Source organism: Acartia tonsa, chromosome 12, assembly GCF_053477335.1.
Source record: "Acartia tonsa isolate MP-2025a chromosome 12, ASM5347733v1, whole genome shotgun sequence".
Classification (NCBI taxonomy): domain Eukaryota; kingdom Metazoa; phylum Arthropoda; class Copepoda; order Calanoida; family Acartiidae; genus Acartia; species Acartia tonsa.
The window spans coordinates 15,108,959-15,136,197 of NC_137271.1; the positions used below are offsets into that span (position 1 = coordinate 15,108,959).

The 27,239-nt window shown below is 34.9% G+C and overlaps 2 protein-coding genes across 6 annotated transcripts in view; both read left to right on the plus strand.

The window, feature by feature from the left end:
• The window catches only part of Tbcc (Tubulin-binding cofactor C), a 20,289-nt gene extending 10,366 nt beyond the window's left edge, over positions 1 to 9,923 (plus strand). For 2 of the 4 annotated variants that reach the window (XM_080179258.1, XM_080179257.1), the window contains 4 exons: positions 6,462 to 6,554; positions 7,371 to 7,448; positions 8,053 to 8,140; positions 8,401 to 9,923. In XM_080179258.1, the coding sequence (XP_080035384.1) occupies positions 6,462 to 6,554; positions 7,371 to 7,448; positions 8,053 to 8,140; positions 8,401 to 8,514 (373 nt within the window). In that variant the 3' untranslated portion in view covers positions 8,515 to 9,923. The remainder of the gene's footprint in view (positions 1 to 6,461; positions 6,555 to 7,370; positions 7,449 to 8,052; positions 8,141 to 8,400) is intronic. The other 2 variants (XR_013884663.1, XR_013884664.1) reach the window with 2 other exon arrangements.
• Positions 9,919 to 26,980, plus strand: Alg12 (Alg12 alpha-1,6-mannosyltransferase). Of its 2 annotated transcripts, XM_080179254.1 has the most exons (21): positions 9,919 to 9,952; positions 10,435 to 10,528; positions 11,784 to 11,880; positions 12,624 to 12,692; positions 13,217 to 13,289; positions 13,891 to 13,988; positions 14,613 to 14,661; positions 16,359 to 16,420; positions 16,902 to 16,944; positions 17,391 to 17,434; positions 18,111 to 18,173; positions 18,626 to 18,692; positions 19,168 to 19,260; positions 20,467 to 20,529; positions 21,133 to 21,204; positions 21,933 to 22,077; positions 22,461 to 22,512; positions 23,389 to 23,456; positions 25,323 to 25,398; positions 25,872 to 25,935; positions 26,880 to 26,980. In XM_080179254.1, exons 1-21 carry the CDS (start codon positions 9,939 to 9,941, stop codon positions 26,935 to 26,937), a joined length of 1,464 nt encoding a protein of 487 aa, XP_080035380.1. In that variant the 5' UTR covers positions 9,919 to 9,938; the 3' UTR covers positions 26,938 to 26,980. The 2 variants fall into 2 exon arrangements, with proteins under 2 accessions (XP_080035380.1, XP_080035381.1); XM_080179255.1 differs by lacking the exons at positions 22,461 to 22,512; positions 25,323 to 25,398; positions 25,872 to 25,935; positions 26,880 to 26,980 and having other exon boundaries at positions 23,389 to 23,443.
• The last annotated feature ends 259 nt before the right edge of the window (positions 26,981 to 27,239 follow it).

Sequence of the window (27,239 nt, forward strand, 5' to 3'; positions counted from 1 at the left end):
GTGCCCAGCATTGGTACTGAAGAAGGGTTACGGTCTATTGATCCTGCAGCCGCCGCCGAGATTTTCGATAATAAGCCTGATAATTTCTCTAAGGTTGACGGTAAGATTGACGTTCTTATCGGTCATCTGACACCAGCTATGTTCCCGTGTGCAGATAAAATGGTTGGTGATTCTAGACTGTACAGAAGCTTATTTGGTACAGGTTATCTAGTTGTGTCTGCGGACGGCAGGACTGTTGCTAATCCTGTCGCTTGTAAAGCTACTAAGCTAGAGGTCAGCAAGATGGAGTTCCTTTCCACGGAGAGTCTGGGAATACAGCCGCCATCAATGTGCAGCGGCTGTAAGAACTGCCGCCATTGCGCTGCCATTGCCGCCGGGCAGTCCGCCTTGGACGTGCGCAAGCGGCAGCTGATTGAAGAAGGTTTGACGCTGGATCTTGAGAGCCGTATCTGGACGGCTTCATATCCTTATAAGACGCCGCCAAGTGTGTTGTTTGATAACTCAGAGCAGGCGTACAAGATTTGCCTGCGTGACCGGCAAAGAATGGTCAAAAAGGGCGAATACGATACTTTCTGCCAAGTGTTCAATGAAGCTGTTTCTCGTGGCGTGTATACAAAAGCGTCGCCAGAAGACCTGTCTTATACTGGGCCTGTGTATTATTCGAGCCTGGTATGTGCATATAAAGAAAGTATCTCCACGCCGTTGAGGATATGCGCCAACAGTAGCCTCTGTTGCAAGGGGTTGAGTCTCAACAGTATTATGATGGACGGGCCAGTTCCATTATATTCCCTTATGCATAATCTTATTCGGTTCAGAAGCTACAAGTGTGCACTTGTGGCTGATATCCAGAAGTTTTATAACAGTTTGTTAGCTACCTATGAAGATTCTCAGCTGAAACGTGTATTTTTTGCTGATACAGTTGATGGAGAGCCGGAGGTTTATCTCACCAGAACCGTTAATTTTGGTGAAGCCCTCGCCGGCGATATGGCCGTGACCGCCCTCAGACTCACTGGTCGTATTTTTGGTGGAAGATCCCTGCAGGATGTTCATGATGTTTATGGATCTGAGAAGATTAGAGGTTCTGATGTTGTAGCCCATCAAGATGTGTGGAGAGATGTTCAGCAGCCACTCAGATCTGAATTTGTGTTGTATCAAGATCCTCCTTCTGTGAAATTGGAGACTTGTACTTACGTGGATGACTGTTTAAGCGGTCATAACAGTAAACCTGAAGCTGTCCAGCTGGTCCGAGAGCTGGAACAGATGATTGAACCTGGAAATTTCAGATTTAAATCTGTTATTTATTCTGGAGATGATGTTGACAGTGTGAAAGTTTTGGGCATTGTTTGGGTCCCAAAACAGGATATATTGTTCTTGCCTGTCAGAGCCAACCACGGCGCGAAGATAAAGGGTAGAAAGTTACTAGAAGACCTGGACTTGGAGGATCTCTGGAGAAGTCTACCTGAAGCGATAACTAAACGAGAAGTTTGGAGAATCGTACAACAGCTATATGACCCTTTGGGTCTAGCAGCACCATTGCTGCTTAAATCCAAGCTATGTCTACGCTCAGTTTGCATACATGGATGTGACTGGGATGATTCCATACCTGGAGAGTTGAGGTCAGAGTTCGTGAGCAGCCTCCAGGACAGGGCGGCACTTGGAAATGTGTCATTCAGACGTTCGATGGTTCCTGATAAGCCATTGGGGCTTCCAATGGTAATTGGTTTCTGTGATGCATCAAGCTCAGCCTATGCAGCCATCACCTACCTGAGATGGCCAGTTGCTGGAGGATTTGATGTAGTTTTGTGTTGCGCCAAGTCACGTGTCGCACCAGTTAAGATAGAGTCTATACCGAGGTTAGAAATGCTATCTTGCCTAATCTTGGCAAGGCTTGTGGATACAGTTGTCAGAGCCCTACCATTCAGCATCTCTGGCAAAGTATTTTTTAGTGATAGCAGCTGTGCCCTGGCGCAGTTATCCAGTGACAGTGTTATGCTAAATGTTTTCAACAGTCATCGTGTTTCTGAAATACAACAGTTGATGAGCCCTGAAGATTGGAGATGGGTTCCAACCCAACACAACATTGCGGATTTAGCTACGCGAGGTTTGTGTACAATTGAGGATGTACAACCTGGATCTACATACCAGGAAGGTCCAAGCTGGTTGCACCTGGAACAGGACCAGTGGCCCGTTAAAACGGCGGGTGAGGTTAACGCATCTATTCCTGAGAGTGAGCTTAATCCAAAGATGGCGAAGCTCAAGGTAATGTTCACACAAATGGTGGACAATGATTTCTGGAGGTCGCTGGCAAGGAGGACCTACAGGCAGGCAAGAAGGACTGTATCTGCAGTTCTTAAGGCTGCCAACTGTTTCAAGTTGTTACTTGTTAAGAAACGTGGTGTTGCAACAAATGAGGATGGTGGTAGCAACAATGATAGTTCTAGGTATTATGAGAACTATACTTTCACAAACACTTACTTGGATTCTGTTTGTGACCTGTTTTTGACATCCTTCAACCAAGAGAAGGAGATGACCATGGACGCCGAGGGGAAGTTCGATTCTCTTCAACCGTATCATCACAAAGTCCAGGTTTGTTGGCCCATAGTGGGTCATGATGGATGTTTTCCTCTTCGGTCATTTACAATACTCAAAATGGCCGCCAGAGGTGATGAAGCTCTTGAGGCCGCAGCTGGAGGCCCGAGGAAAGTTATGAAGGACAGCCCAGGTGTTGTCTTGCTTAGCCGCCACAACAGGCTGGCAAAGCTCATCCTTCAACAGTCTCACGATGAGCTAGGCCATGGAGGCCATCGTAAGACATTGGCGCAAAGCCGAAGATATGCTTGGATCACACATGGCCGCATGGAGGCTATGAAAGTGGTCAAGAATTGTGCTGCATGTTCCATTGAGTATGCCAAGCGTTCGAGTCCCGCAATGGCTAATATCCTGCCAGACCGTGTGGAGCCGTCAGTGCCCTTCCAAGAGGTACACATGGACCTTGCGGGACCCATAGAAGTTGTGAAACCTGGCGTTGGCACCAGGAATACCAAGACAAAGTACAAAGTCTGGTTGTTGATAGTAGCTTGTAGATTTACACAGGCTGTGTTTATTGATGTTTTGACAGATTATTCAACTGAAGCCGTGCTGGTCGGCTTGAGAAAACTTCAGGCATTTTACAACATGCCAAGAAGAGTTACTACTGATCGTGGTACCAATATGGCTGGTACCAAACGCATTCTAGATGAACTTTTGAAGGATACAAGGATGCATTTTGAATGGCATCTTGTGCCCACAGCTGCACATTCATTCGTTGGCACTGTGGAGAGACAGGTTGGGCTGGTCAAGCGGGTGTTGAACAGAAAGTTGGCCGGTGCTACCGTAACCTTCAATGATTTGTTGGTGTTGTGTGCTGAGACAGCTAGAGTGCTGAATTCTAAACCATTGACGTATGCCACTGCAGGAGAAGACGTCAATACCTGGAGAATAATTTCACCTGCTGATTTGCTTGGAGGCAGGACGAATGATGCAATCTGTACGTTTGAAACCGGTTGCAAGGAACCGATTACCAGGAGGTTGGAGAACTTGGAGGAGTTGACCAGGCAGTTCCATCAGGTGTACAAGGAGCAGCTCATGCCCGAGCTGTTGAAGTCCATCAAGTGGCGCCGCAACAAGGTGCTGCTCGAGCCAGGAGATGTGGTGCTTGTTGATGACAGCACAAGTTTGATGAAGAAGTTTAGACTGGGACGAGTTCAAGAAGTGCGCCCAGGTGGAAGGACCGTGGTTGCCAAATACAAATTATCAGACGACGCAGCCGCCACAGATAACGAGACTTCCGCAAGACGTCTTCTGAAGATTGATCTACCCAAAGTTTAGTATAAGTATCGTTCTTGTTTAACTTTGATTTTTTATTTTTTTGGTAGATTTATCAGATTTTTTTTTCGAAAGACAAAAAACGCAATTTTTGATACAATTTCGTTTAAACTTTCAAATCGATGCAAGATTTTTTTCATTTGAAATGCAAACTTAAGTTTTTTATACGTTTTCGCAAGTTCTTTCAATGATTTAAGTCTTTCCGAGACCTGGGATTTTTTCGAGGAAAGTTTCCTAGGTACCTACGCAGATATAAACATTTTTATCCTTGTTGGATTGAAATTTGATATGATAAGAAATTAACAAAATGAGATTTTTACATCATTTAAATATTTCTTTAAGATTTATTACAATCACATAAATAATTTAATATTACATGCATATTAAAATTATTACTATTTACCTTTGATCTGATGTACCTAAAGAAAAATGCAGATTTTTTTCGCGATGAACTAAGTAGATTCTTGATTTTCGTAGAATTTAGCTTAATAAGACCGCTTTACGACGTACCTAAGCTCTATTTCCTCGGCCAGGCCCGACGCAAAACGGCAAAACTAAAGCATAAAATATTTTATTTTTAATTTTGATTTGCTTTGATTGATGAATTTAAAAGTTCTTTGAATTATTTCATGATTCTTTTTATTTTTGATTTGAATTAAACATCACTAATTATGTTTGTTTCAGTTGATGCAGCCCTGCGCCAGAAATCCTGTTAGAAATTATGCAGTATCAAAAGTTGTGATGGAAAGTCATAACGTCCAACAGGATAGCTGGAACAAGGCATTTATTATTATTTGATGGACATTGTTAGTTTGTATCTTGAGGGATTCATTCTAACTGAGGCCTAGATTGCCTTTAATTATGACTGTATGAATATGTATATGTTGCTTTCTTCTTAAAACAGAGAGAAATTGAAGATTCAGCATTTTAGAAAAGTTCTTTTCTTACGTTGAGCTTTTGTTTTATTTTAGTAAATTTAATTTGCATATTTCAATTGCAATTTTAATTTTACGCAATTTTGATTCACGAAGATTTAAAATTATGAAATTTTAATTTTCCGAAGTTTGATGATTTTTTACAGTCATATTTTATTTAGATTTAAGTATCTATTTTATTAAAACATGTTTAGATTTAAGGATCTTACTTATCTTATCTGAAAAATGTTTAGATGTAAGCACAATTATTTTTCTGTCGAAGAAAATTTCTAATTATTGAGAAGTTTTTTATGCAATTTTACTTTTCTTTTCTAGCAAAAAGATTTAGTAGAAGAAATGTTATTATTTAATCTTTCTTTCTTTTGATGAAAAAAGTTTGAGTTGATTATTTAATTATCGATGCGATTTTTAGTATAAAAATCATTACCTATTTTATTATGTAGGTACCTAATTGAAGTTTAGGTACTAATGATTATTAATTCATGTAATTACATGGTCTGTAATTCTAATTTTATTGAGATTATGAGGCCATGATATAATGAGATGTGTGAGTGGTAAATGTGCAATTCATGAATGTTGAATGCTTTTCCCATTCCTTATTCCTGTCCTTATGTGGTAGCTGAGGCGGTTTGAGTTGTTGTGGTATTCGTAAGTTTCCATAACCAATTTAGGCCTTATGGCCATGACATTTTAAACTCTTGTAATTTATGCGTTATGAGATTGTGATTTCGTGGACACTGTCTGCACGTATATTGCAAAGATGAGGTATTGTGTTTGATTCCCAGTGAATAGACGGGTGTGTGTCGGTATGTATTTCTTGTATTCCCCGGCAAGTTCGAACCCATTAATCCCTTTTTTCCTTACACCAGAATTCCCCAGAGAATGAGTGTGTTATGCGGCATTCCTAACTATCTCCGCGCGTGGCTTGTAAACAAACAAAAGAGACGCGCACTTTTCCTTTGATGATTCCCATGTGAGGAGCTACGTGAATGAAAATAATGTATTGCTTGAATATACATGCGCTCTGATACGTGGAAGATCTCAAATAAGCCTTCCTGCTTAGTTTGACATCATATGTGGTAAGAATTTATCTTTTAATTCTTGAAAATAAGCGTAGAATGGTACAATTTTATGAAGAAATTTAAATCATTAATTTTTCAGCAAATAGACCATTTAACTGCTAAGTTTTGATATACGAATATTTACTTTTATATTATTGATTATTTTATTCTAAAATTATCAATTTCTGATGCGATTTAATATGATTTGTGCCAATTTTAAGTTTTTTAGAAAATCCATATTTTTTATTAAATTAAAATCACGCAACCTCGATGTTACAAAATAATAACAATTAATTTTATGTAATTAATTCTTATATTTTTGTTTTAGACTTACTGTTTTCATGGTAATAAATACACATTCGTAAACTTCACTATGTTGGTCATTCGGAGGGCTTCGAGATAAGATTTCGAGAACGGCTAGGCATTGCGTTCCGAAACAGATACCCCTCATCCACCTCCTTAACCCCATCAACTCTTTCTGGATGAATGAACTGAGGAATAAATGAGGTCCTGTTAGCAAGTGAGATTGACGAGAAATTTTCCCCTATCATTTTATCCACATATATCCTAGATCCATTTTTACATTATTCATTTAATTAAGGAATTGTCGGATATTTGGTGGACCTGTTTCCTCATCAATATTTATAGAAAATTGTTGCAACTCAACCCTACTACTCTCAGCACAGCAACTCAGGTTAGGTTAAACCCTACGGGGACTATAAAATATGGGTAAATCGTTATTATTACACAATCACATCATGTATTAAGCGTCTATAATGAAGTCTAAATATTTATATTAGGGTTGGCAATCCGAATCCGCAAACCTTCCAATTTTTTAATCCGAATCCTCAATTTAAAAAACGGATTCGAATTGTTATTTTTTATGACTTTTGTAGCACTTACAAATTTTTTTATTTAGAATGTGACAGACAAAAACCAAAAAAGTATTTTTTATTGTTCTTTAACTACAAGTAAAATGATGAGTAGCATCCCAATTTTTTGGGGGATATTTTATTTTCACAGTAGCCCTTCATGCTTAGGTTAGGTTAAGTAAAGTAAGAGCTAGAAAATGTCCTCTGTAGGGGCTAGAATCCGAATCCGAACCAAAAATTCGGCGGATTGCCAACCCTAGTTTATATACTAGAAAATATTTTTAAATGATTTTTTTCTATTATGGAATAATATTTCTAAAATATGATTTAGTGCAGTCAATCATAGGTATGTTTGTCAAAATTACCTAGTTAAAATTAAATTTCCCACCTTTCTTAGATTATTTTTGTCTGTAAATGAAAGGAAAAGTGTTTTTTTTGATGATTTTTCACATATTTTCCATTATCTTTGTTTTTTTCACTATACTATTTTTCACCCCCCCCCCCCCCCCCTCCTTCTTTCTATATTTTTCACCCTTCCCCCCTTTAAGCCGGGGATTTTATGCCGAATATTAATCAACCCTACCGTATACTTTTTTGAGCTTCGCATATATAGACGTTTTCATCCTTGTTTATTTTAGGATTCACAACACAGTTGAAACAGACTTCTACATCCATGTCACCTCTAAAGCTATCATTGAAGATTGCTCCAAGCTAAGGTAGGTCCAGGGAGAGAGGAGATATTGGACCAAATATTAAATTAGTTTTAAAAATTCTTAGTCGTTTTGGTTGGCTCAATAACTTTTAATACTTGTAGTTAGTGGTTTATAGGTAGTTGCCAGAATAAAGGGAATAGTAGGTTGCGGGTAAAATACGTAAAAGTGTGTGTTTTAAGGCTTAAAAATTGTAGTATAACGATAATATTCACTAAAAATGTGTATTTCTTATTGAAAAGAACTATAGACAACAATTTTTTTTAAAAGTTAACATAAATTTTTATCGTTCTTCTACTGTTTTTAACTTAAAACTCACAACCTTTACGGATTTTACCCGCAACCTACTTTTCCCTTTATAGTAAAGATTAAAAAGACAACTACCTGAATCCCCCTGTTAGGGATTTTTTTCGCCTGCTAGCAAATTGCTTTCTGCTCTTTTGTAACTACTTGGCTGTGTTAATGTTCCCGACGCTATTCGTTGATTTTCAAAGACTGAATTGAAAGACGGCACAGGGTCCTCGGGAAAGAGACATACAGTTATTTAACCCCTTCCCCCTCTATTGTTTTACTCTAATGTTGCTAGTAACAGCTATACATATTTGATTAGGTTTGGAATGCATCCTGGTTTAGAGTGGATTCCTGAGAAAACTTGGACCACATCCACTCTACAGAAATCTGTTAACCACTGGAGCCAGGTATCTATCTATCCAGGGAGAGAGGGGACAATGGACTGTTTATTACACTAGTCCGCAAAGTTATATATGGAGACTTCGATTATTTAAGTTGATTGTTCAAACGTTTCAGCCACTAATTTTAATCTACATATGGGGTAATTTTGTGTATCATCATTGGGGATGTACATCAATTTATCAGCCATTGCCTTATCCCATTAGATTCCTGGTATTAAATCCAAAGGAATTTTTTTTTGTGAATTCTAATCATATTTTATTTAAAGGTTGGTGATTTTAACTGGCTGGCCTCTGACAAGCCCTCACCAAACTGGAGTAAAAATGACTCTGTGCCTGGCTGGAGTAATATTCAAGATTTTCTCCAAGCTACAGACCAATGATTCTTACAGAAATGTTCTTTACAGTATGACTATGACTTATAACCCCTGGATTAGAACAGATTCTCAGACATACTGAAAAATCATGTATAGCATCGTATTACAGACAATTTTCCGCGAATAATGAAATAAAAAAAATTTAAAACCAGTTTTGTTACCGGTAGCCCTGAGTGGCAAAAAAATCTTGTAGTCTTTCTTTTTAATATCCACGGGAAAATGTTTATAATACGATGCGATAAATAACTATGATAGAAAAAGAAAATTTTCTTTTTAGCTTGCTTTAAAATAACATTGTATTTAAAAATACTAAAATCTTTAAGTTAAATTATAAACAATGCATAGTTTTTCACAAATAATTTGATATACCTACTTACTTTTTTCTTGTTAAAATAATTTTATTATTTTACAGCAAAGAAACACTATAGGTATATATGTTATGTTAAGACGTTTGGTCTCTCTCTTTGTACTCAAAACACTACACACACACACACACACACACACTCTTCAAACAATGAATTTATTATTACTTGGATGTTAGATTATCATGTTCTTTAATAAATTTAAACTTGTAGCTGGCTAAAATAATGTCCCCCAACCATCCACCCCCTTGACTCCATCCCCTCTCTCTCTCCTCCTCCAGAATGAAGGAACTGACGAATAAATGATGTCCATGTTAGCAACCTAAATTGACGACAATTTTTCCCCTGTCCTAGTAACCATATATTCTAAATCCATTCTTCTCACACATTCACGCATGTCAATACGCTTACACCAGAGATATATGTCTATTTGTTTAAATTATATTTTATTGTCTTATTACAGTTTGCTTTTCTTTATTAATTTTTTAAAAGTTAGCTTGTTATGGTTGCTTCACTTATGGACATAATTGTTCTTGGTTGTTGCACATTTACCCTATTCTGTAAAGTAGTCAGTTTTTTGTTTGTTTGAAGCTGAAGATCTCAATAACTACTGAACCAATTGGACTTTTTTATTGGAATTGTTTTTGGCTAATTCTAAAAATCGTTGCATATAGAGCCCCTATATGCAAGGGGCTTAGCCAATAGTGTAGGTAATAAAAATAAGAATGGGAGACAAGGGCTGTAAATAAATCTTCACATTTTACAAAATTCGGTCTTAATTCGTTGGCTTAAAACAGTTTGGGGGAAAATTAAACACTAAGTATGTAACTTTCTCAAACATTCCATTGTTTCAACTAACTTTATTCCTACTACTAAATAAATAATTTTTGTTTCATATTTTTTTACTTTATCCTATCTTTGTGTAACACTTCGCTTATATTGTGATATTTTTATTGTAATATGCATTTATAAAAATAAATATTATAGCACCCAGTTCAATTAATAATTGTATGTTGCTTTAATCAGTATTAAAATATTATGCTAATTTCAGAATTAGAATGATTTAAAATGATATTCAGCTTGTGAGTATTTTTAAAAGCTAAGCTTCTCTATAATTAGGGTCGGTCCATACTTCCGTAACGGTTAGCTCTTTTCGTTAATTGAAACAGGTTAGAATTGTCTTATCGATTTCAAACTTTGCATGCTGATTTCTTTAATAGTAAGGTACGACTTAGAAGCACAGCAACTCTATAATTGTTACAAGAGAGTTTGCACGTCCATTTAAAAGAACTTATATTTTTTACTTTTTTGACAAAATTTTTTGGTTCCTATATTAAAATTGTTTGTCTCGAGATAAAGATCTCGCTAACTACTGAACGACATGGTTCTCATTTTTATTGTAGCTTTTTATAGGTCCAGGGTAGGTTTACAACGATTTTGTTGGAGGTTACCTCCACCCTCACAAGAGAAATCGTCCCCATGAAAGATAAAATGTGTCATATAATTATAACTTCTCCACTTGTTAATCTTAGCTTTTCTGAATATTGTCATCCTTGTTATTTAGAGATAAGTTGCTAGAAATACTTGTGTATCTTGTTGCTTATGGACAAATATTCATCAGTCCCTACACTAAAGTTGAGGAGAGTTTTAACATACAGGTAAACTTTATGCCTGCAAGTTGGCGGAAAGGTTATTCCCGTATCGCTTCGAAACCGATTAATATCCGCTGGATTAGAACTGGTTCCAAACTATACTGAAACATCTTGTATCGTATCTTTCTACGAATATAAAAATGTACAATTATTACTAAGATAAGAACCAGTTTGTTTTAGCCCGTGCCTTCGGCTTCTCGGGGCTAACAAAATTGGTTTTAATCTTATAGTTGTACATTTTTATATCCGCTGAAAACTCTATATAATACGATGCGAGAAATAACTATTATGCATGAAATGCGTCATGCTAGAGACGATAAAGAGGACTATCCACGAACAAGAGCAAGTGATTCTAAGCATCTTCCAGCATTGACCCATGGTTTTTTTTTAGTAAATATACTAGGTTTATGTTTAATATTTGCTTTATCGACAAAAAAGTTAGGTTTCACCATGGTTTTATATGAAAAAACTTTGAAATGTTAAGCATTGTTTGGTGCAATATCATCGAATGTTTTGATGAGTTCAAACTGTTGTTTAATAGCTTTAACACAAAAGTATATTATTTTGATTAAAATGTATATTTAGAAAAAGGGTTGGTAACTTGTATACAGTTTAATTAATGAACTTTTGCAATTTACAACATTTGATGCTTTTCTGCAGTGTTATTTTATTTTGTCCTTTGAACTCAACAAATCATTTGATGATATTGCTCTAAAAATTGCTTTACATTTCAAAGTTTTTTTCATATAAAACCATGGTGAAACCTAACTTTTTAGTCGATAAAGCAAATATTAAACATAAAACTAGTATATTCACTAAAAAAATACTATGGGTTAATGTTGGAAGATGCTTAGAATCACTTGCTCTGGTTCGTGGATAGTCCTCTTTACATGCCTTTTGTGTATGGAAGTTAGAAGGCACAAAATTATTACTATACATAATAATAGATTGCTTAGTCTAGAGCTCTAGATAAATATCGTGCAAGAAAGCTAATGAACATTGAATCAGGGATCTAAAGGGATAAGACAAACCACGATAATTTGATGTACATCCCCAATGATGATACACAAAACTACCCCTTTTATAGATTACATTTCGTGGTTGAAACGTTTGGACACTTATTAACAAACCAATCAAAATTCGATAAAAAGTCCCCAAAGTTGTTAATTCAACAAATAAGAAAATGTTATTATACATTTTGGGGACTAGTGTAATAAACAGCCCATTTCCCCCTCTCTAATCCCTGACATTAAACATTTAGGCCTGTCATGACATCCTGTACCACAGCCGAGACCTGGACAAGTATGATCATCACCAGTTTCCTGGCGTCGTTCCCAGAACTTTCCTGGGACCTTTAGGTAATTTCAGATAGAGAGGGGACAATGGGCTGTATATTTGCACTAGTACCCAAAGTTTTAAAATAACCTTTTCTTATTCGTTGGCTTAACAACTTTGGGGAATTTTGGAGTTTTGATTGGTTGGTTTATTGAGTGTTTCAACCACTATCTACAAAAAGGGTAATTTTTTGTTTCATCAACGGAGATATACATGAATTTATCGGCCATTGTCTTATCCCTTGAGATCCCTGAATAATTTATATCTGCGTATACTGTGGTCCGGGGTTTACTTGTTGAAAACGCGTGACCATGGCTTAACACGTAGCGCATCCGAACCTTGAGGTGATGAGTTCAAATCTCGGCTCAATAACGCCGCGTCATAACTAAAGACGTTGAAAATGGTTCCAGCTGCTGCTACTATGTCAGATGGGCATGGCCAAAATTAATTGAAAAATTATGAGAAAAGCCTTGGTCCAAAAGTAAACAGTTGCAACTCATTACCATGTATAGTTAAGATTTTCAGACAAAGGTCGTGCAATCAAAGAGTTATCCTTGGTTGTTGGACCTGACGTTAAAGTGTCAATGACAGCACTCTCGCACACTAAAATTTCTGACTGTTACAAACTTACCCATATTTTTGTTTATCATATAGACATGGACGTCCAATGGGGGGGGGGATAAAGGGGTGATTAAACCGCCCCCCTCCCCCAAATGAAAAAGCTTGGACGCCCTTGCTTATAGACAAAATATTGTCCTTATTTTAGCTGTTTCTATATTTGCGTGGATTTCAAAGTTTTTGTTCAATCTCTCCAAACTGGGAACTCAATATGCAGGTAAGAATTTAATTTTCAGGGAAGCGCTTCCCATATTTTATTCTTATTTTGTCCCCCTTTGTTGTATGGATTAAAATATTTGGAGGTGACACCTAAGATTTAGCTGGTAGCCTCAACTTTATCTTTTAATACATATTAATGCAAATAGTTTAGGTACTCAGGTGTAACTTTCAAGTTTTTTATTTATCCCCCCCCCCACCAAAAAAAAAATCCGATTCAAAATTAGAAAAGACAGCATTGATATATTTTATAAAAATTGATTTATTGTGATTTTGAATTGACACTTTGAAGTGAAACTTGTAGCTGTCTAAAATAACGAACCCTCCCATCTACCCCTTTACCTCATTCCCTCCACACCTAGTGGATAAACGAACTGGGCAATGAATCATGTCCATGCTAGCAACCTAAAAATGCGAAAATTTCGCCCTGTCATTAAATCTACGTATATTCTACATCCATTTTTCAAGAAAATTAATGAGGTCTAGAGTTTGAATCCTTCCTTACTTACTACTATATTTATTCAGTGCGGATTGTCTTAGCCACAAGAATAGTTCAATGTCTTGTCAACTTCTCCACACAACTTAATAAAAACCCAAGGTAATCCTTGTTTAAAAGTAACAGGATGTCTGTCTGTGTGTCTGTAGATTAAGATCTCGCTAACTGCTGAACCGATATGGTTGTCTTTTACAGTTTAGCTGCTTATATATAGGTCCAGGGTGTATAGCTATTTTGGAGAATGGGTACCTACAGTCTACACCCTCCCAAGAAAAATAACATCGAGAAAATGACCCCCACCCCATCCCCCTCCTTCTATAAAAAATAGATTTTTCTCTTTAGAACTAATATTAGAAGTGAGGGACGACTCCCACCGCTCCCCTCCCTTATTGCTTATATAACTATTGTTTTCAGAAAAAAAATTTCTTCTCTTAACGTGAAAAGTTAGCTGTTTTCCTATTATATAAAGTACTAAGGTTTTTTTTGTCTTAAGCTTAATAACTGTAGAACTGATAGGTTCTCTATTTAATGGTAAGCTTTTCATAGGTCCCATGATGGTTTTAGGCTATTTGTAACCCCTTTGAATACAGAGCCCCTAGATGCTAGGGGTACAGCCGCTAGTAAGACTATAAAAAGATAGATAATTCAAAAAATTTTCACCTTATTGTGTTTCGATAGGTTTTAATTGTTCGTCTAATTTCAGGTATTATGGAGTAAAATTCTGGATGATGGTACTGACTGTATCACAGTTTCATCTACTTTTCTATTCTTCCCGACCTCTGCCCAATATATTTGCATTAGGTCAGTTAGCTAGTAAATTATACTGGTAGTGGTACCCAATGCAATGTTTTAAATTACGTTGTCTTATTTGTTGGCTCAAAACTTTAGATTTTGATTGGTTGGTTCCAAACTAGTGAATACTTTAGAACTAATAATTTTGATCAAAAGAAGGGGTAGTTTTGTTTAATATCATTAGAATGTATAGGTATCAGTTTACTACAGTAAAATGTTCTATCCCATGATGGTATGATTTTAATATTAAGGTTTTAAATACATAATCTAGCCATTTTCACAATTCTAAATGGTCTTATATTAAGAAACTTATATATTACGATTTAACTGATTATATGAAACATTAATCCGTGGCTCGTGTCTTTGATGTTACGGCGGTTTCCTTAAAGTGCCTAGCAATCACAGAAACTCCTCCCCCTAATTTTAAATAAATTTAAAATTTGTTAGGTGGTGTAAAAAGCAACCCGAATCCAAAAAGTACTTTCCTCCACTTTAAAAAAATAATTATAAATAAAGGGGTGTTTTCATTAAGTAGTCAAGAATTGATTTGATGAAAGCACCATTGTATCTTAACCGATTTTTATGTACCTATCAACTACTTAATCAGTGTTTCAATTTAGTTTTTAATTTTAGGCCTGGTGTTGCCTGCCTTAACTGGATATGCTCAACAAAATACAAAAAGGTGGTATTATCCTCTTAGATTTTTTTTTATTTTTGAAGCTAGAAGAAAATTCTTTTTGCAGAAAATGTTTATTTTTTATGTAAATTTTATATTTGAAATATCAAAACATAAATTTCAGCGGCCGCAGCTCTACTTGGCAGCTTCCAGCCGCCGCAGTCGACGGTCGGCGGGAAAACGGCTGCGGATCTTTATGAAATTTTAATACATTATGTAGACATGCAAGAAAAGCTTAAGTTTAAAATTTGAAGTCTCTAAGTCAAAATTGCGGCCACAGGAGCCTTTTAAAGATTTCTGGAGACCTGGAGGATCAGGACCTGCAGGATCATACCTGGAACCTGATATTGACTTGAACACCTGTATTTAATATGAGGATGTACTACTAGAGGATATTTTAGTATTTTGGTAAGATAAAATGCTTTGTTTAAGTCAAAAAAAATATTTTTGTTCTTTACCTGGATGACCCTGCCAGGTTTGCTGGCATCCTGTGCCCGCCAGGATGGAGATATTAAAAAATTCCAACTCTCAGTTATGTGTCATATCCATACTTAAAAAGTCAAGCAGTTTGGGCTCTTCATCTTTCACACACAGAAAATGAGATAGAAAAAACCGGACCGTTAAGGGTTAAGACTCCTTATTTTACCCCTCTAATTGTTTTAGATTAAACCCCTCAAACATTTGAAACCTTTCATTTTACCCCCCTAAATATAAGATGCCTGGACGTCTCTCGGTTAGTGACTCCTAGTTTTCTTACTTTAATCCACAACTGAACTAAAATAATTTTCTTTAAAAACTCACAGTATTCTGAAAAACCCATTTTTCTTGAGATATTATTTTCTACGATATAGGTATTATTTACTTGGATGTTGAACTAGATTTTCATGAACTCTGATAAAGTAATGCTCGTAGCTGTCTAAAATAACGATACCCTCCAATTCACCCCCTTTACCCCATCCTACTGGATGAACTAACTGACCATTACATGAGGTCCATATTAGCAAACTAAAATGACGACAAATTTTCCACTGTCAATATATCCACGTATGTCCAGTCAGGGAGGAAGGGAGGGGACAATGGATCTAAAATTCATATTTCTGACATTCTTGGACTTTGGGTACCAGAACACATGCAACTTTTATTATTTTGGCATATTTCAAAGACTTTGGGTACCAGCGCGAAGAATGCCGCTATAACAATTATTCCCAAAAGCAGACAACTCTTACTGAATTAACCAATACAAATACCAGCAGACCATTTGAAAAAAATTCAAAACAAGTTTATTTTGGTTTTTAAACAAAATAGTTTTCTTCTAAGAATGGGTGGGATAAACCAGAAATTCTACTGTGATACTTCTGTAACTATCCATTCTAATCAACCCCTTGTCAAATATGAAAACTACCCCCAATTATGGTATTATTTTGTAAGAAACTGCCAGTACTAAGGTCATACCTCTTATGATAAATTACAGACTCTTCACAGGAAAATAAGACAGTATAACCTAATGTTAAATACTTTTCTTTCAGTGTTTAATAATTTCTTATTATACAAATCAAATAAAGATTGTTCCATCTAAATTTTTGGAATTTTCCAGATATATCTGGTTTTGAAGATATTAAGTTAAAACTCTAAAATTGAATTAATTGCCCATTGTCCCCTCCCTTCCTCCCTGATGTCCAGTCCTATAATCATTATATTTTCAGATTTGTTTTGTTTTCCGCTGCGGCTATTTTGATATTCAGAGCAGAGTTAGCTATTTTATTAGGTAATTATTTTTTGGGGAGGGGTTTTTAAAGAAAAAAAAATGGAGGGGACATGAGCTATATGTATCTCTGCCCAAAGGGAGGGAGACCTTGATCTGAGGTGGATTCTTAAAAAAAGTTTGCCCCACTAATCGCTCAATGGGGCAAAATTGTTTTCGTGATAAATCCACCAAAATCACATTAAAGATCTACAAAAAATAAACAAAATCATAGAAGGGTTATGAACATAAGATTTTATATAATTTTTGTAGATTTTTTATGTGATATTGGAGAATTTTTCACGAAAACAATTTTGCCCCACTAAGCGATTAGTGGGGCAAATTTTTTTTAAGAATTCACCTCTGATTATGTATTGGGCCTTTAAAAGAGTCGGAAATAATATATGTACTATTTTTTAATATTTGGTACTTTATGGTATTACTACATATATACTTTTCAACTAGTTTTTTTTTAAATTTTTTTAAATATTAACACTTTTTCTAGGTTTTATGTTGATATATCATCTAGCAGAAGCAAATACAATCGATAGGAAAGAAAAATACATATCATTATGATATATGCAGTAAATATCTAAAACACAATTTTTCGATCGTAAATCTGAGTGAAATTTAACATTGAATTACAAATAAGATAGCGAACAAAAGAATATCCTATAATATAAAGTAGTAAGCTTTTTTGTCTGTAGCGAAGGATCTCACTAAAACGATGTGTTTCTCCTTTACAGTGTAGCTTTTCATAGGTCCCCTACCAGCAAAAATATTTCCTAATTTTTGACTGAAAACTCAAATTTAAAATTGAAACTCAAATAAATTGCTTGACTAAAGAATATGGAAAATTATTGCAAATTTAAAAATTTACAAGAAGGACGCAGTCAATTTTTATGCTATCTCTTAGTGACGGTCGTACAGTTTGACGTACAGTCAAATACAACCAACTTACTATAAAGCTTTATTTGAATTTTTCTTTGGAAATTAGATTGAAACAAACATTCATCTCTGGTTTTTCTGCTTTAGCAGGTAAAAAATAACAGCCAAGGCGCTATACTTAAGCACAAAATTAAGCCATTAAGTCCTAATCTGGCCGTATCTAAATATGAACATTAGGGCGGGTTCATATCGGAATTAGACAAAGAGGGGATATGCAACAGATAAAATTAACCTTAAAAACATTTCTGGGAGCACCATGAAGCCATAGTTCTGATTCAAAAAAATTTAACTCCCATTTACAAATAGATATACAATTGAATGTCTGGTCGTCAGCGGTTTTAAGACTTAGGATAGATTTTAAATCATCCAGAGGTGTATTATACTCATACAAATCATTTGCAGATCCCCGCTTTAGCCTCAGAAAAAAAATGTCCAAAATCGACCCACCCTAATGAACATCATCCATAATTGCTATGCTAATATTTTGCTTAAATGAAGCGCAGCTACTCCATATGTACTCCATATGACAGCACCACAATTTTAAAACATTATATACATAGTTATTTCTGTATAATAGTTTATAGTTTATTTCAATTAGGTATTTTGTTATAATTGTCCTTGTTTTGTAAATTGTTTTTTTTTTAAACATAATACATTTAATAATTTATAGTAGGTAGGTATATATTGTACTTGTGTCTGTGTTGGTTGACTCATATTTCTGGAATGATGAAACCTTCTTATTAAGTTAAAACTTATATTTTTCTAGTGTATGTACCTGTGTCTGTGTTAGTAGATTCATATTTCTGGAGGAGATGGCTGTGGCCAGAACTAGGGATCATACCAATATTATATTTATTAACAGGGATCGAAAGGGATAAGACAATATAGCTTTTCTGTCATTTACTTTTACAATATATATAGCTTTTCTGTTCTTTTTCTTTTACAAGATATAGCTTTTTTGTCCTTTACACATACAGAATATAGCTTTTCTGTCCTATTCTTTTTACAAAATATAGCTTTTCTGTCCTTTACTCAGCAAAACCTTGCAAAATATAGCTTCTAATCTAGCGGATATTAATCAGTTTCAAAGCCATACTGTAAAAGCTTTTATACTGTATTTATAGTATATTTTACCTGTAAAATTCTCATGTTTAATCGATGGGACAATTTTGACATGTCTAAATTACCTATCAGAGCTATCCGTTATGGACGGTCGCAAGGACCTAAGGACCCTAATTGAATTCAAGAAAAGTCTCAATCTTATTGGTACGATTGTGTTTTTAGAGGTATTATACTTTAATACCATACTTAACAAGAGTGGGGAATGGGGAGTGATGCCTTTTACGTGGTAAGTACGATTTTGTTATATAGCCAGGGAGGGATAGGACAATTCACTGTAAATTACGCTGGTACCCAAAGTTTAATGACGACGTAAGCTTATTCGTTGTTGGTTAAAAACTTTGGGTACTTTCGTGAATTTTAATTAGTTAGTTCTAAACTAGTAGTGTACAAACTTTTAAACCAATATTTTTAATCCATGAAATAAGTGATTTTGTCTCTCATATCTATCCTTATTTTATGTAATTGTAATGTTCATATAAAAGTAACAGGATGGTGGCAGATCTCGCTAACCACTGAACTGATATGGTTCTCCCTCAAAGTTTAGTTATTTCGGGAAGGGTACCTCCACCCCTCTAAGACCAAGAAAAATGGCCAGTGGATGTATATTTTACTTTTTCTCAAGAAAAATTTGAATTGTAGGGTCGACTTCAAGTGTCCCTAGAGGCTTCTTGGGAGCTCAAAATGAATATAAATTATTTTAGGTATTTTTACTCTGCGTTGCCGCGAAGTTTGATGACCTCTCTACCCGCCATTTTTATATTTCCTTTCATTGCCAGAAAATCTGAAGTTTTCAAGTAAGTATATTTTTAGTAGCAAAGCCATACAAGTAAAAGAATAGAGGGGGGCACGAGCTATATGTAACCTTACCTACTGGGTGGGGGGACCCTGTGCCGACTTTCAAAATGGTCTTTGAAATCAGCATATTGCATCGGAAATATGAACACAGTCGACTTGCTACAAAAGAACAAAAAATCAATTGCTCTCAGACGGAAATTGTCCCCAATACTTAGGGCAGGTATTTGTCTGGATTATACATCTTTAAATATAAAAGGGGGAGTTAGATTGTGCTAAAATTCCGTAGAGGTGTAAGTTTTAAGGTTTGAAAACAATAGTAGAACGAAAATATTCACTAAATATTTAATGAATATAATCGTTTTACTACTGTTTTTAAGCCTTAAAACTCACACCTTTAGGAATTTTTAGCACAACCTACCTCCCCCTTATTGCTAAGCTGTATACTCAACATTCAACATATCAACCCTGTCAAGCTGACTGCTTTATATTAACCTAAAATAGGATTTTTTACGATTGCACATTATTGCAGGGATGGAACAATCCTTATAATATAGTAAAAGGATGTTTGTCTGGTCTGTGTGTCTGTTTGTACCGAAGGATCTTGCTAACCGCTGAACCGATCAGGTTCACCTTAACAGGGTAGCTTCTCATAGGTCCCGGGAAGTTTATAACTATTTTGGGGGAGGGCACCACCACCCTCCCAAGAAAAATCGCCCCTAGAAAAAAATTCCCCCCCCAAAAAAAAATTTTTTTTTTATTTTTTTAACTTAATTTAAAAATAGGGGAGGGGGGGCTACTCCCAAAATTTTTTTAAAATTTTTCTTTTAAAATCAAAAAAAGAAATTGGGTTATCAAATTCGACTTCCCCCTCCTCAAGTGACCCTAGAGGCCTCTAGGGGGCGTACCCGCTAGTGGACGATAAAGTACTACTAGATATTGTAACTTTGTACAGCCCAATCTAGACTAAACCAGAAAATAATACATCTTTAACGCATTTTTATGAACAAATAATGATTTAAAACGAATATTCTTTAATAAGAACACTGATTTATTTATTGGTTAGTTCGCTCATCTAGAAGAAGGGGAGGTAATGCAAATTGTTATTTTAGCCGCTGCGTGTTTCACTTTATTAGACAACATAAAAATCTGGTGTAAGATCCAAGTGATAATATATCCATTATCATTCTGAAAATTTTTACTTTTAGGTATTTGTTGCCTACCCTTGCATTTGTGTTTGTTTATTCTTTTCTACCACACAAAGAGCTCAGGTAAGATTTTATTTATTGTATATGTACTCTTTGCATCTTAATTCAGGGAGGGGGGACAATGGAATTTTTTATTAAACTAGTACTAGTTGAATATTAGATCAATTTAGATGGATTATTTTATGTGATTGCCATTGAGGGTCATAAACCTATTAGTTTGTTTAGAATACAATTTGTATTTTAATACAACTAATCTTGCAACGGACAATTAAAAATTGGTATTTTGCCAATCGAGCACTGAATTTCCCCCTCCCAATTTTAATTATAAATTGAATATAGGGGGAAGGGTAGTTTTTTTTATATATTTTTGTATGTCTAACCCCTGAGAGAAACGGCCAAATAAGTAAAAGTACATATTGTAATTCCAGTATGGCTTTGAAGCCGATTAATATCCGCTGGATAAGAACCGGTTCCCAGCCTTACTAAAATCATGTTATAGTATAGCATCGTATATTAAAATAAAAATCATGAAATTGATACCATTATTTCTGCCCTGGCCTACGGCTTCTCTGGGCTAATAAAATTAATTTTAAACTAAATTAAATTTTTCATTTTAATATCCGTGGAAAGCTGTCTATAATACGATGAAATAAATAACTATTTCAGGTTTATTATCTATTCTCTACCCTTGTTCAATTACTGTATTGCTGTTGTATTTGCTACCATTTGGAATAAAAGGTATAGTATATTTAAAAAAATTACGTTATTTAAGTTTGTTAATAAAATTCTCCTTTATGAAACAAGAATAACAACATCCATTAAAGCGAATCTCAAACATCAGAATTTTAACAAGATTGAAAATATGACATAGTTTCATTTTTAAGAGATGCCTCGCTTACAATATTATACCTTGATAGCCTAGAAATCATTATTACAAAAATCGGATAAATAGGATAATTAAATCATACAAATATTTCTTGTCAAAAAGTAAAAAAAATCAGCAGGTTTTAATTAGACTTACTTCTGGTAACATTTAACGGTAACGTAACGTTACGGACGGACGGACCGACCCAAATTATAGAAAATCTTCGCTTTATAAATTGTTTCGGGTGTTTCATCGAGAGTGATGCTGTTTAACCAGAAAACTAGCTAGAAATACACAGAGACATTCTAGTACTTAAAGTCAAGAATTTGATAATAAAAATAGTAGTTTTTTTAAGATTCCCGTTTATTTAATAGGACATTAGAGTAAAACAATGGATGGGAAAGGGTTAAATAACTGTATGTCTCCATACCGCGAGGACCCTCTGCCGACTTTCAATTGGGTTATGAAAATCAACCAATAGGGTCGGGAATATTAACACATCCAAGTCGCAACAAAAGAGCAGAAAGCAAAAGGTCCTCTGCAACAGGGGGATCCAGGTAGTTGTCTGTTTATACATCTGTATTTATACATTTATTAATAGGACTGTTAGCCTGAAATGGAAGCTTGGTTCCTACTGTGTTGTCCTATCCCTGTTGGCAAATGTTGCCTTGACATTGGTCATGACGTTTGTGTCCAGTATCAATTATCCTGGAGGCCAAGCTTTGGTCAACCTTCATAATTTAGAGGTTGGCATATTTTTGTAGTAGCGCAGCTGTTCTATAGTTTACGTTGTCTGTCAGTTAGTAAGATGGTTCGTGAATGTATCTTTCTCAGCTGCCATTAGAGATAGACATCTGATATATTTATTGAAGATTTATACGAAACATACGTCTATTTTCAAATTTGTGCAAAATTGTCTGTAATTCGATGCTATACACAATTTTTCAGTGTAGCATAGAAACGGTTTTAATCCACTGGATATTAATCGGTTTCTTACTGGAAACCATATTTGTAAGCGAGGCAGTGGTGTCTATACTAATTTACGAGCTACGGTGGTGAGAGTTCAAGTTCGATTCACGTTTGTTTGTTCAGCAATCATCACTTTTAGAAAGCTTTTGTATTATTTTAGAAAGGCAACACGAATGTTAGAGTTCATTTAGACGTAGCTTCATGTCAAACTGGTTTGTATTACATCCTATTATATAAAGTAGTAAGGTTTATTATCTGTAGCGAAGGATCTCGCTAACTGCACAACCTAAATGTTTCTCCTTTACAGGGTAGCTTCTCATAGGTTCTGGGAACTATTTTGGGGGAGGGTATTACCACCCTCCCAAGAGAAATCGCACCTATAATAAATATTCACACCCAAAAAGTTTTTAGGTATTTAATTTTTTTATTAAAATTACAAACAAATTCAACTTCCCCCTCCTAGAGGCCTCTAGGGCGTAGCCGCTAGAATTTATAAAAAGTAGCAAGGTTTTTTTTTGTCTAAAGATTTCTGAACTGCTTGAGTTTTCCTTTTTATGATAACTTAACACTGGTCCCGGGATAGGTTTAGGCTATTTTATTTTTAGATTTAATTCCTGGTATGGCTTTAGGCTATTTTTCTGCCACCTTACCTCTTTGAATCCAAATGATAGGGATAAACAGCCCCCAGAATAACTACAATAGTGAATGTTTATATTCGTCTGTCCATTTAGATCTCACAGTCTGAAGGGCTTATTTGCGTTTAAAAAGTTTTTGATGAATATCTATTTTTTATGGAAGGAAAAAAATTTCTTGAAAAGATTTTAAAGTAATGAAATTTGGCGGAGAAATATCCGTATTTTAAATGTTTAAAGGATTTAGGAAAAATTGTCTTAAATTTTAGCTTGCTAATATGGACCTCATTTATTCACTTAAAAGGGAAAATATGGGGGTAAAGGGGGTGGATTTGGGGGATAATGTTATTATAGCCAGCTGCGAGCATCACTTTATCTCAGTACATAAAAATCTGGTGCATCATCCAAGTATTAATATTGATTAAATTTTGTATACATGCATTATTTATATTTTAGGTATAACACGATTTTTACAGGCAAATGACAATTGGGAATATGATAAAACAGAAAATATGACAAATCAGGTATTGTTTGTGTTGGGTGGGGGGGGGGGGGGTCTCTGATTAGACACGGTTTTTAGCAGTTCTCGGAACAACAAATCTTTAATTAATAGTTTTACATGATTTTGATGAAAATTAATGATAAGGGAGGAGAGGTGGTAATAACAATACTAACAAATACAGGTATATATTGGGATAAGACAATGGTCGGTAAATCGATGTATATCCCATTCCCCAATGATGATACACAAAGTTACCCCTTCTGTAGATTACAATTAGTGGTTAGAACTCAACTTAATGAATTAATTAGGGACTAGTGTAATAAACAGCCAAATATCTCTCCCTCCCTAGATAAATGGCAATATTTCAGAAGTTTTTTCCTAAACTAGGTTTTTTTATTCCTACCTATTTTGTATGATCATTTTAAAATACAATCTATCTATCTTATTATCTAGAAAGCAAAATATGAAATTTTAAGCTTTCTAATATGCAAAAAGGGAATAGCAGCTTTCGTAATATTCCGTAAACTATGTCAAATGCGCCTATTGAGTCTAACTGTTCTTAATGTTTACCAAATGCATAGTAAATGTCTTAACCTCTTTTCGAGGAAGCTTTGTGTTTATCAAGATCGAAATTAATTTCCTTATTCCATAATTCCAGTCCAGAAAAAATGTTGTCTTTGCTTAAATTTCCTAAAGAGTTGCGGCATTGTAAGATTGTTTATGTTTTGGTGTCGCCACGCCACTTCTGATTTATATGTGTGTGGATAAAGACATTCGGAGAATTGGTCTCAGAGTGCCCGAATAACCCTAGTATGCCAGGTGCTTAAACCATAAGAACTTCAGGTAGTTTTTTCTTCGTTTTCATATATAATTGTATGACATATAGGACCGATTTATTAAGTTTTAAGGCTTTAGCCAGCTACACAAGAAACTTTATTATGATTCAAATATTATGTTTTAGTAATTTTTATGTGCTTATATTTATGCATTTAACAATGGTCTATAAACCAAATAATTTTCCTTTAAAGCCAAAGTACCCAAAGATTCTTTAACCATAAGAAAAAAAGATTTTTTAGTGCTCAAAGTTTTAAGTTTTAACGAGTAATATTTTATTCTGTTTATTAATTGATCTTGTAATTTCAGGACTTTGAAATAGTTTGTGTCAATAAATCTATACTCAAACCTGCTGTTGAACTTGATGGTTCCTGGTATTGGGGGTTTTGCCTTGAAAGACTAAGATCTCTAGAACTTCCCGCAAATTCGGAAGTCACACTTAACCAAAGTGTTATGGTTAAGACAGTAAAATTAAACGCACATTTAAAAACAGTTTGAAATTATAAGCGCATTTAAGTGGAATCTTGCTAACAACTTTACTGATTTCGAAAAAGCTACTATTTCCTTTATTCGATTACTTGATAAAATAATCTTTCCACAGTCTAAGAGATATAAGTTTTCCGGAATTTTAATGTAGGGAGTAGATTTGAAATCTGCATCAAATTTTAAGGATTTTTTATAAAATTCGTTTTTTGTAAAATTCTTTATCTAAAAGCGAAAATACATTTTAAGTTAATTAATTTTGACCAATAGGATAGGTGGATTTTAAAATACCTGCGCTCTAATTGGTTGAATGATGTACGACATCCAATCAGAGCGCAGATTTTTTAAATCCACCAATCACAGATGCCAAAATTAATTAACTTAATTTGTATTTCCGCTTTTAGATAAAGAATTATACAAAAAACGAATTTTATAAAAAATCCTTAAAATTTGATGCAGATTTCAAATCTACTCCCTACATTACAATTCCGGAAAACTTATATCACTTATTCCACACCCCCCAACTCCCCCCCCCCACTCCTTCCTCTTATTCTTTGTAATTTTTTTTTAGGAACTTGTGGACCAATTTACCCATCTCCTGATATTAAAGGATGATTTTAATTCTCAACCTATGGCCATTATTAAAGGTAATAAAATCTTAAGGATTATGTTTTGATGCAAACTCATGTAATCTAAAAGAGTGATACTTGTAGCTGGCTTAAATAGCGTACCCCTAAAACACCATATTTACCCCATCCCCTCCCAACCTACCGGATGAAAGCCCAAGTCGAAGGGATATCAATGTGTAGGTGTGAGCGTTAGGGGGATGTAACAAGGTGGGATTTATTTTATGGTCAGGATAGTGATACATATCACTTAAGTCCCTCCATACTAATAAAAAAACACATCATTTTCTGGTAGACTTAAGGGCAAATCTTTTTCACATACCCTTAAATTTAAAGGGTTTTTTCCTTTTAATCTTGACACCCAACTGGCTAATATAGAACGGTATTTAAGGGGCGGGTATCCACCAAACTTAATCTTGCCATAAGTGATGGATACATCCTCCCCCCCTATACCTCTGTACGCCTCTGCTACTAACTAATCTAATCTTTTTTAGAAAATTTTGAGATTATAGATGAAGTAAAAGGAATGGACTTGATCAAAGAAACAATAAATTTCAGGTAATTTTTGTAGTTCAGCTACTATCAGGGGATAAAGAGATAAAACCGTTGCCGAATTTTCCCCAGATTTAAGATTTTTTGGATAGGCCTCCTGGTTCCGGAGCTCCAGGCCTCCAGGTGGTCTCTGTACAGGTAAAAATGAAAAAAAAAAATTTAAGAGTTAGATGTCAGCTTATGAGATAAAATATGTATGTTTTTCTTCAAATATGTGAATAACAATAAAAAAGAAGCATATTTTGTTTTATAAGTTAACCTCTAACTCTTCAAAAAAAATCTTATTTTTAATTTTTACCTGTACAGAGACCACCTAGAGGCCTGAAGCTCCGGAACCTGGAGGCCTATCCAAAAAATCTTAAATCTGGGGAAATTCATCATATAGGAATGATTTTATCCCTAATAACCTATCCTCTCAGTTTAAAGATAAAGCCTATACACCAGGTTTACGCAAAAGTGTCAGAACTCCCCCCCCCCCCTTGATGTACATTCCCAATTATGATACACAAAATTTCCCATAAAATAGATTAAAATTAGTGGTTTTAATGTTAGAACAGTAACACTGAACTTAATGAATTAACTAATCAAAATTCACTTAAGTTCCAATGTTGTTCAGCCAACGAATAAATAAGTACATATTTGAATGATCATTAACTACTTTCTACTAAGAACACCTTTGGTTCGCTACCTATGGATGTTGTCATCCAGGTTTTTAGATAAAAGTTATATAATGTAATAATGGGAATACTAGATTAATACGTAAAGTTGTGAGTAAGACTCCAGTCAAATACGCTTACTAGGTCAAACTGTTTTTAAAATATGCGTTAAATTATACAATGCGTTTGGTCAACACTAAGAACATTTAGACTTAATAAGCTTAGCGCATTTGACTGGAAGCTTGCTCACAATTTTACGGATTATTGCTTTAGCTACTATATCCTTTGTTTTAGGTTTCCAAGATTTTCAAACAGTAATTCTACAATATATGTTGTTAAAAACAAAAATTAATTTATAGTTAATGTGTTAAGTATTATAAATATCATAAATTAAAGATTATGTGTTTATTTATATAAGAGAAGCTACTTAATAGATCAGCCATATTGCTTCGTCTGTTGATCCATTTGTTGTGTTTTTATAAAACTATATACCGTTTTATCACTACCTTCACCAATTTTTAATTTTTTAAAATGCTTTCTCGTCATTTGTATGGCTCTTTGGACGTATAGAACGATGGCCTGCAAAAAGTGTGTGTGTGTGTTTTTATATTGTTTTTTCAATTTATCTTAGGTATGGAGAACATAAGTAAATCA

Excerpts from the sequence above, each read along its gene's own strand:
- Alg12 (XM_080179254.1), top strand. Across the intron at positions 19,261-20,466 it reads AGAAAATCTGAAGTTTTCAA|GTATTTGTTGCCTACCCTTG; the intron begins GTAAGTATATTT and ends TTTTACTTTTAG. Across the intron at positions 21,205-21,932 it reads GCTACCATTTGGAATAAAAG|GACTGTTAGCCTGAAATGGA; the intron begins GTATAGTATATT and ends ATTTATTAATAG.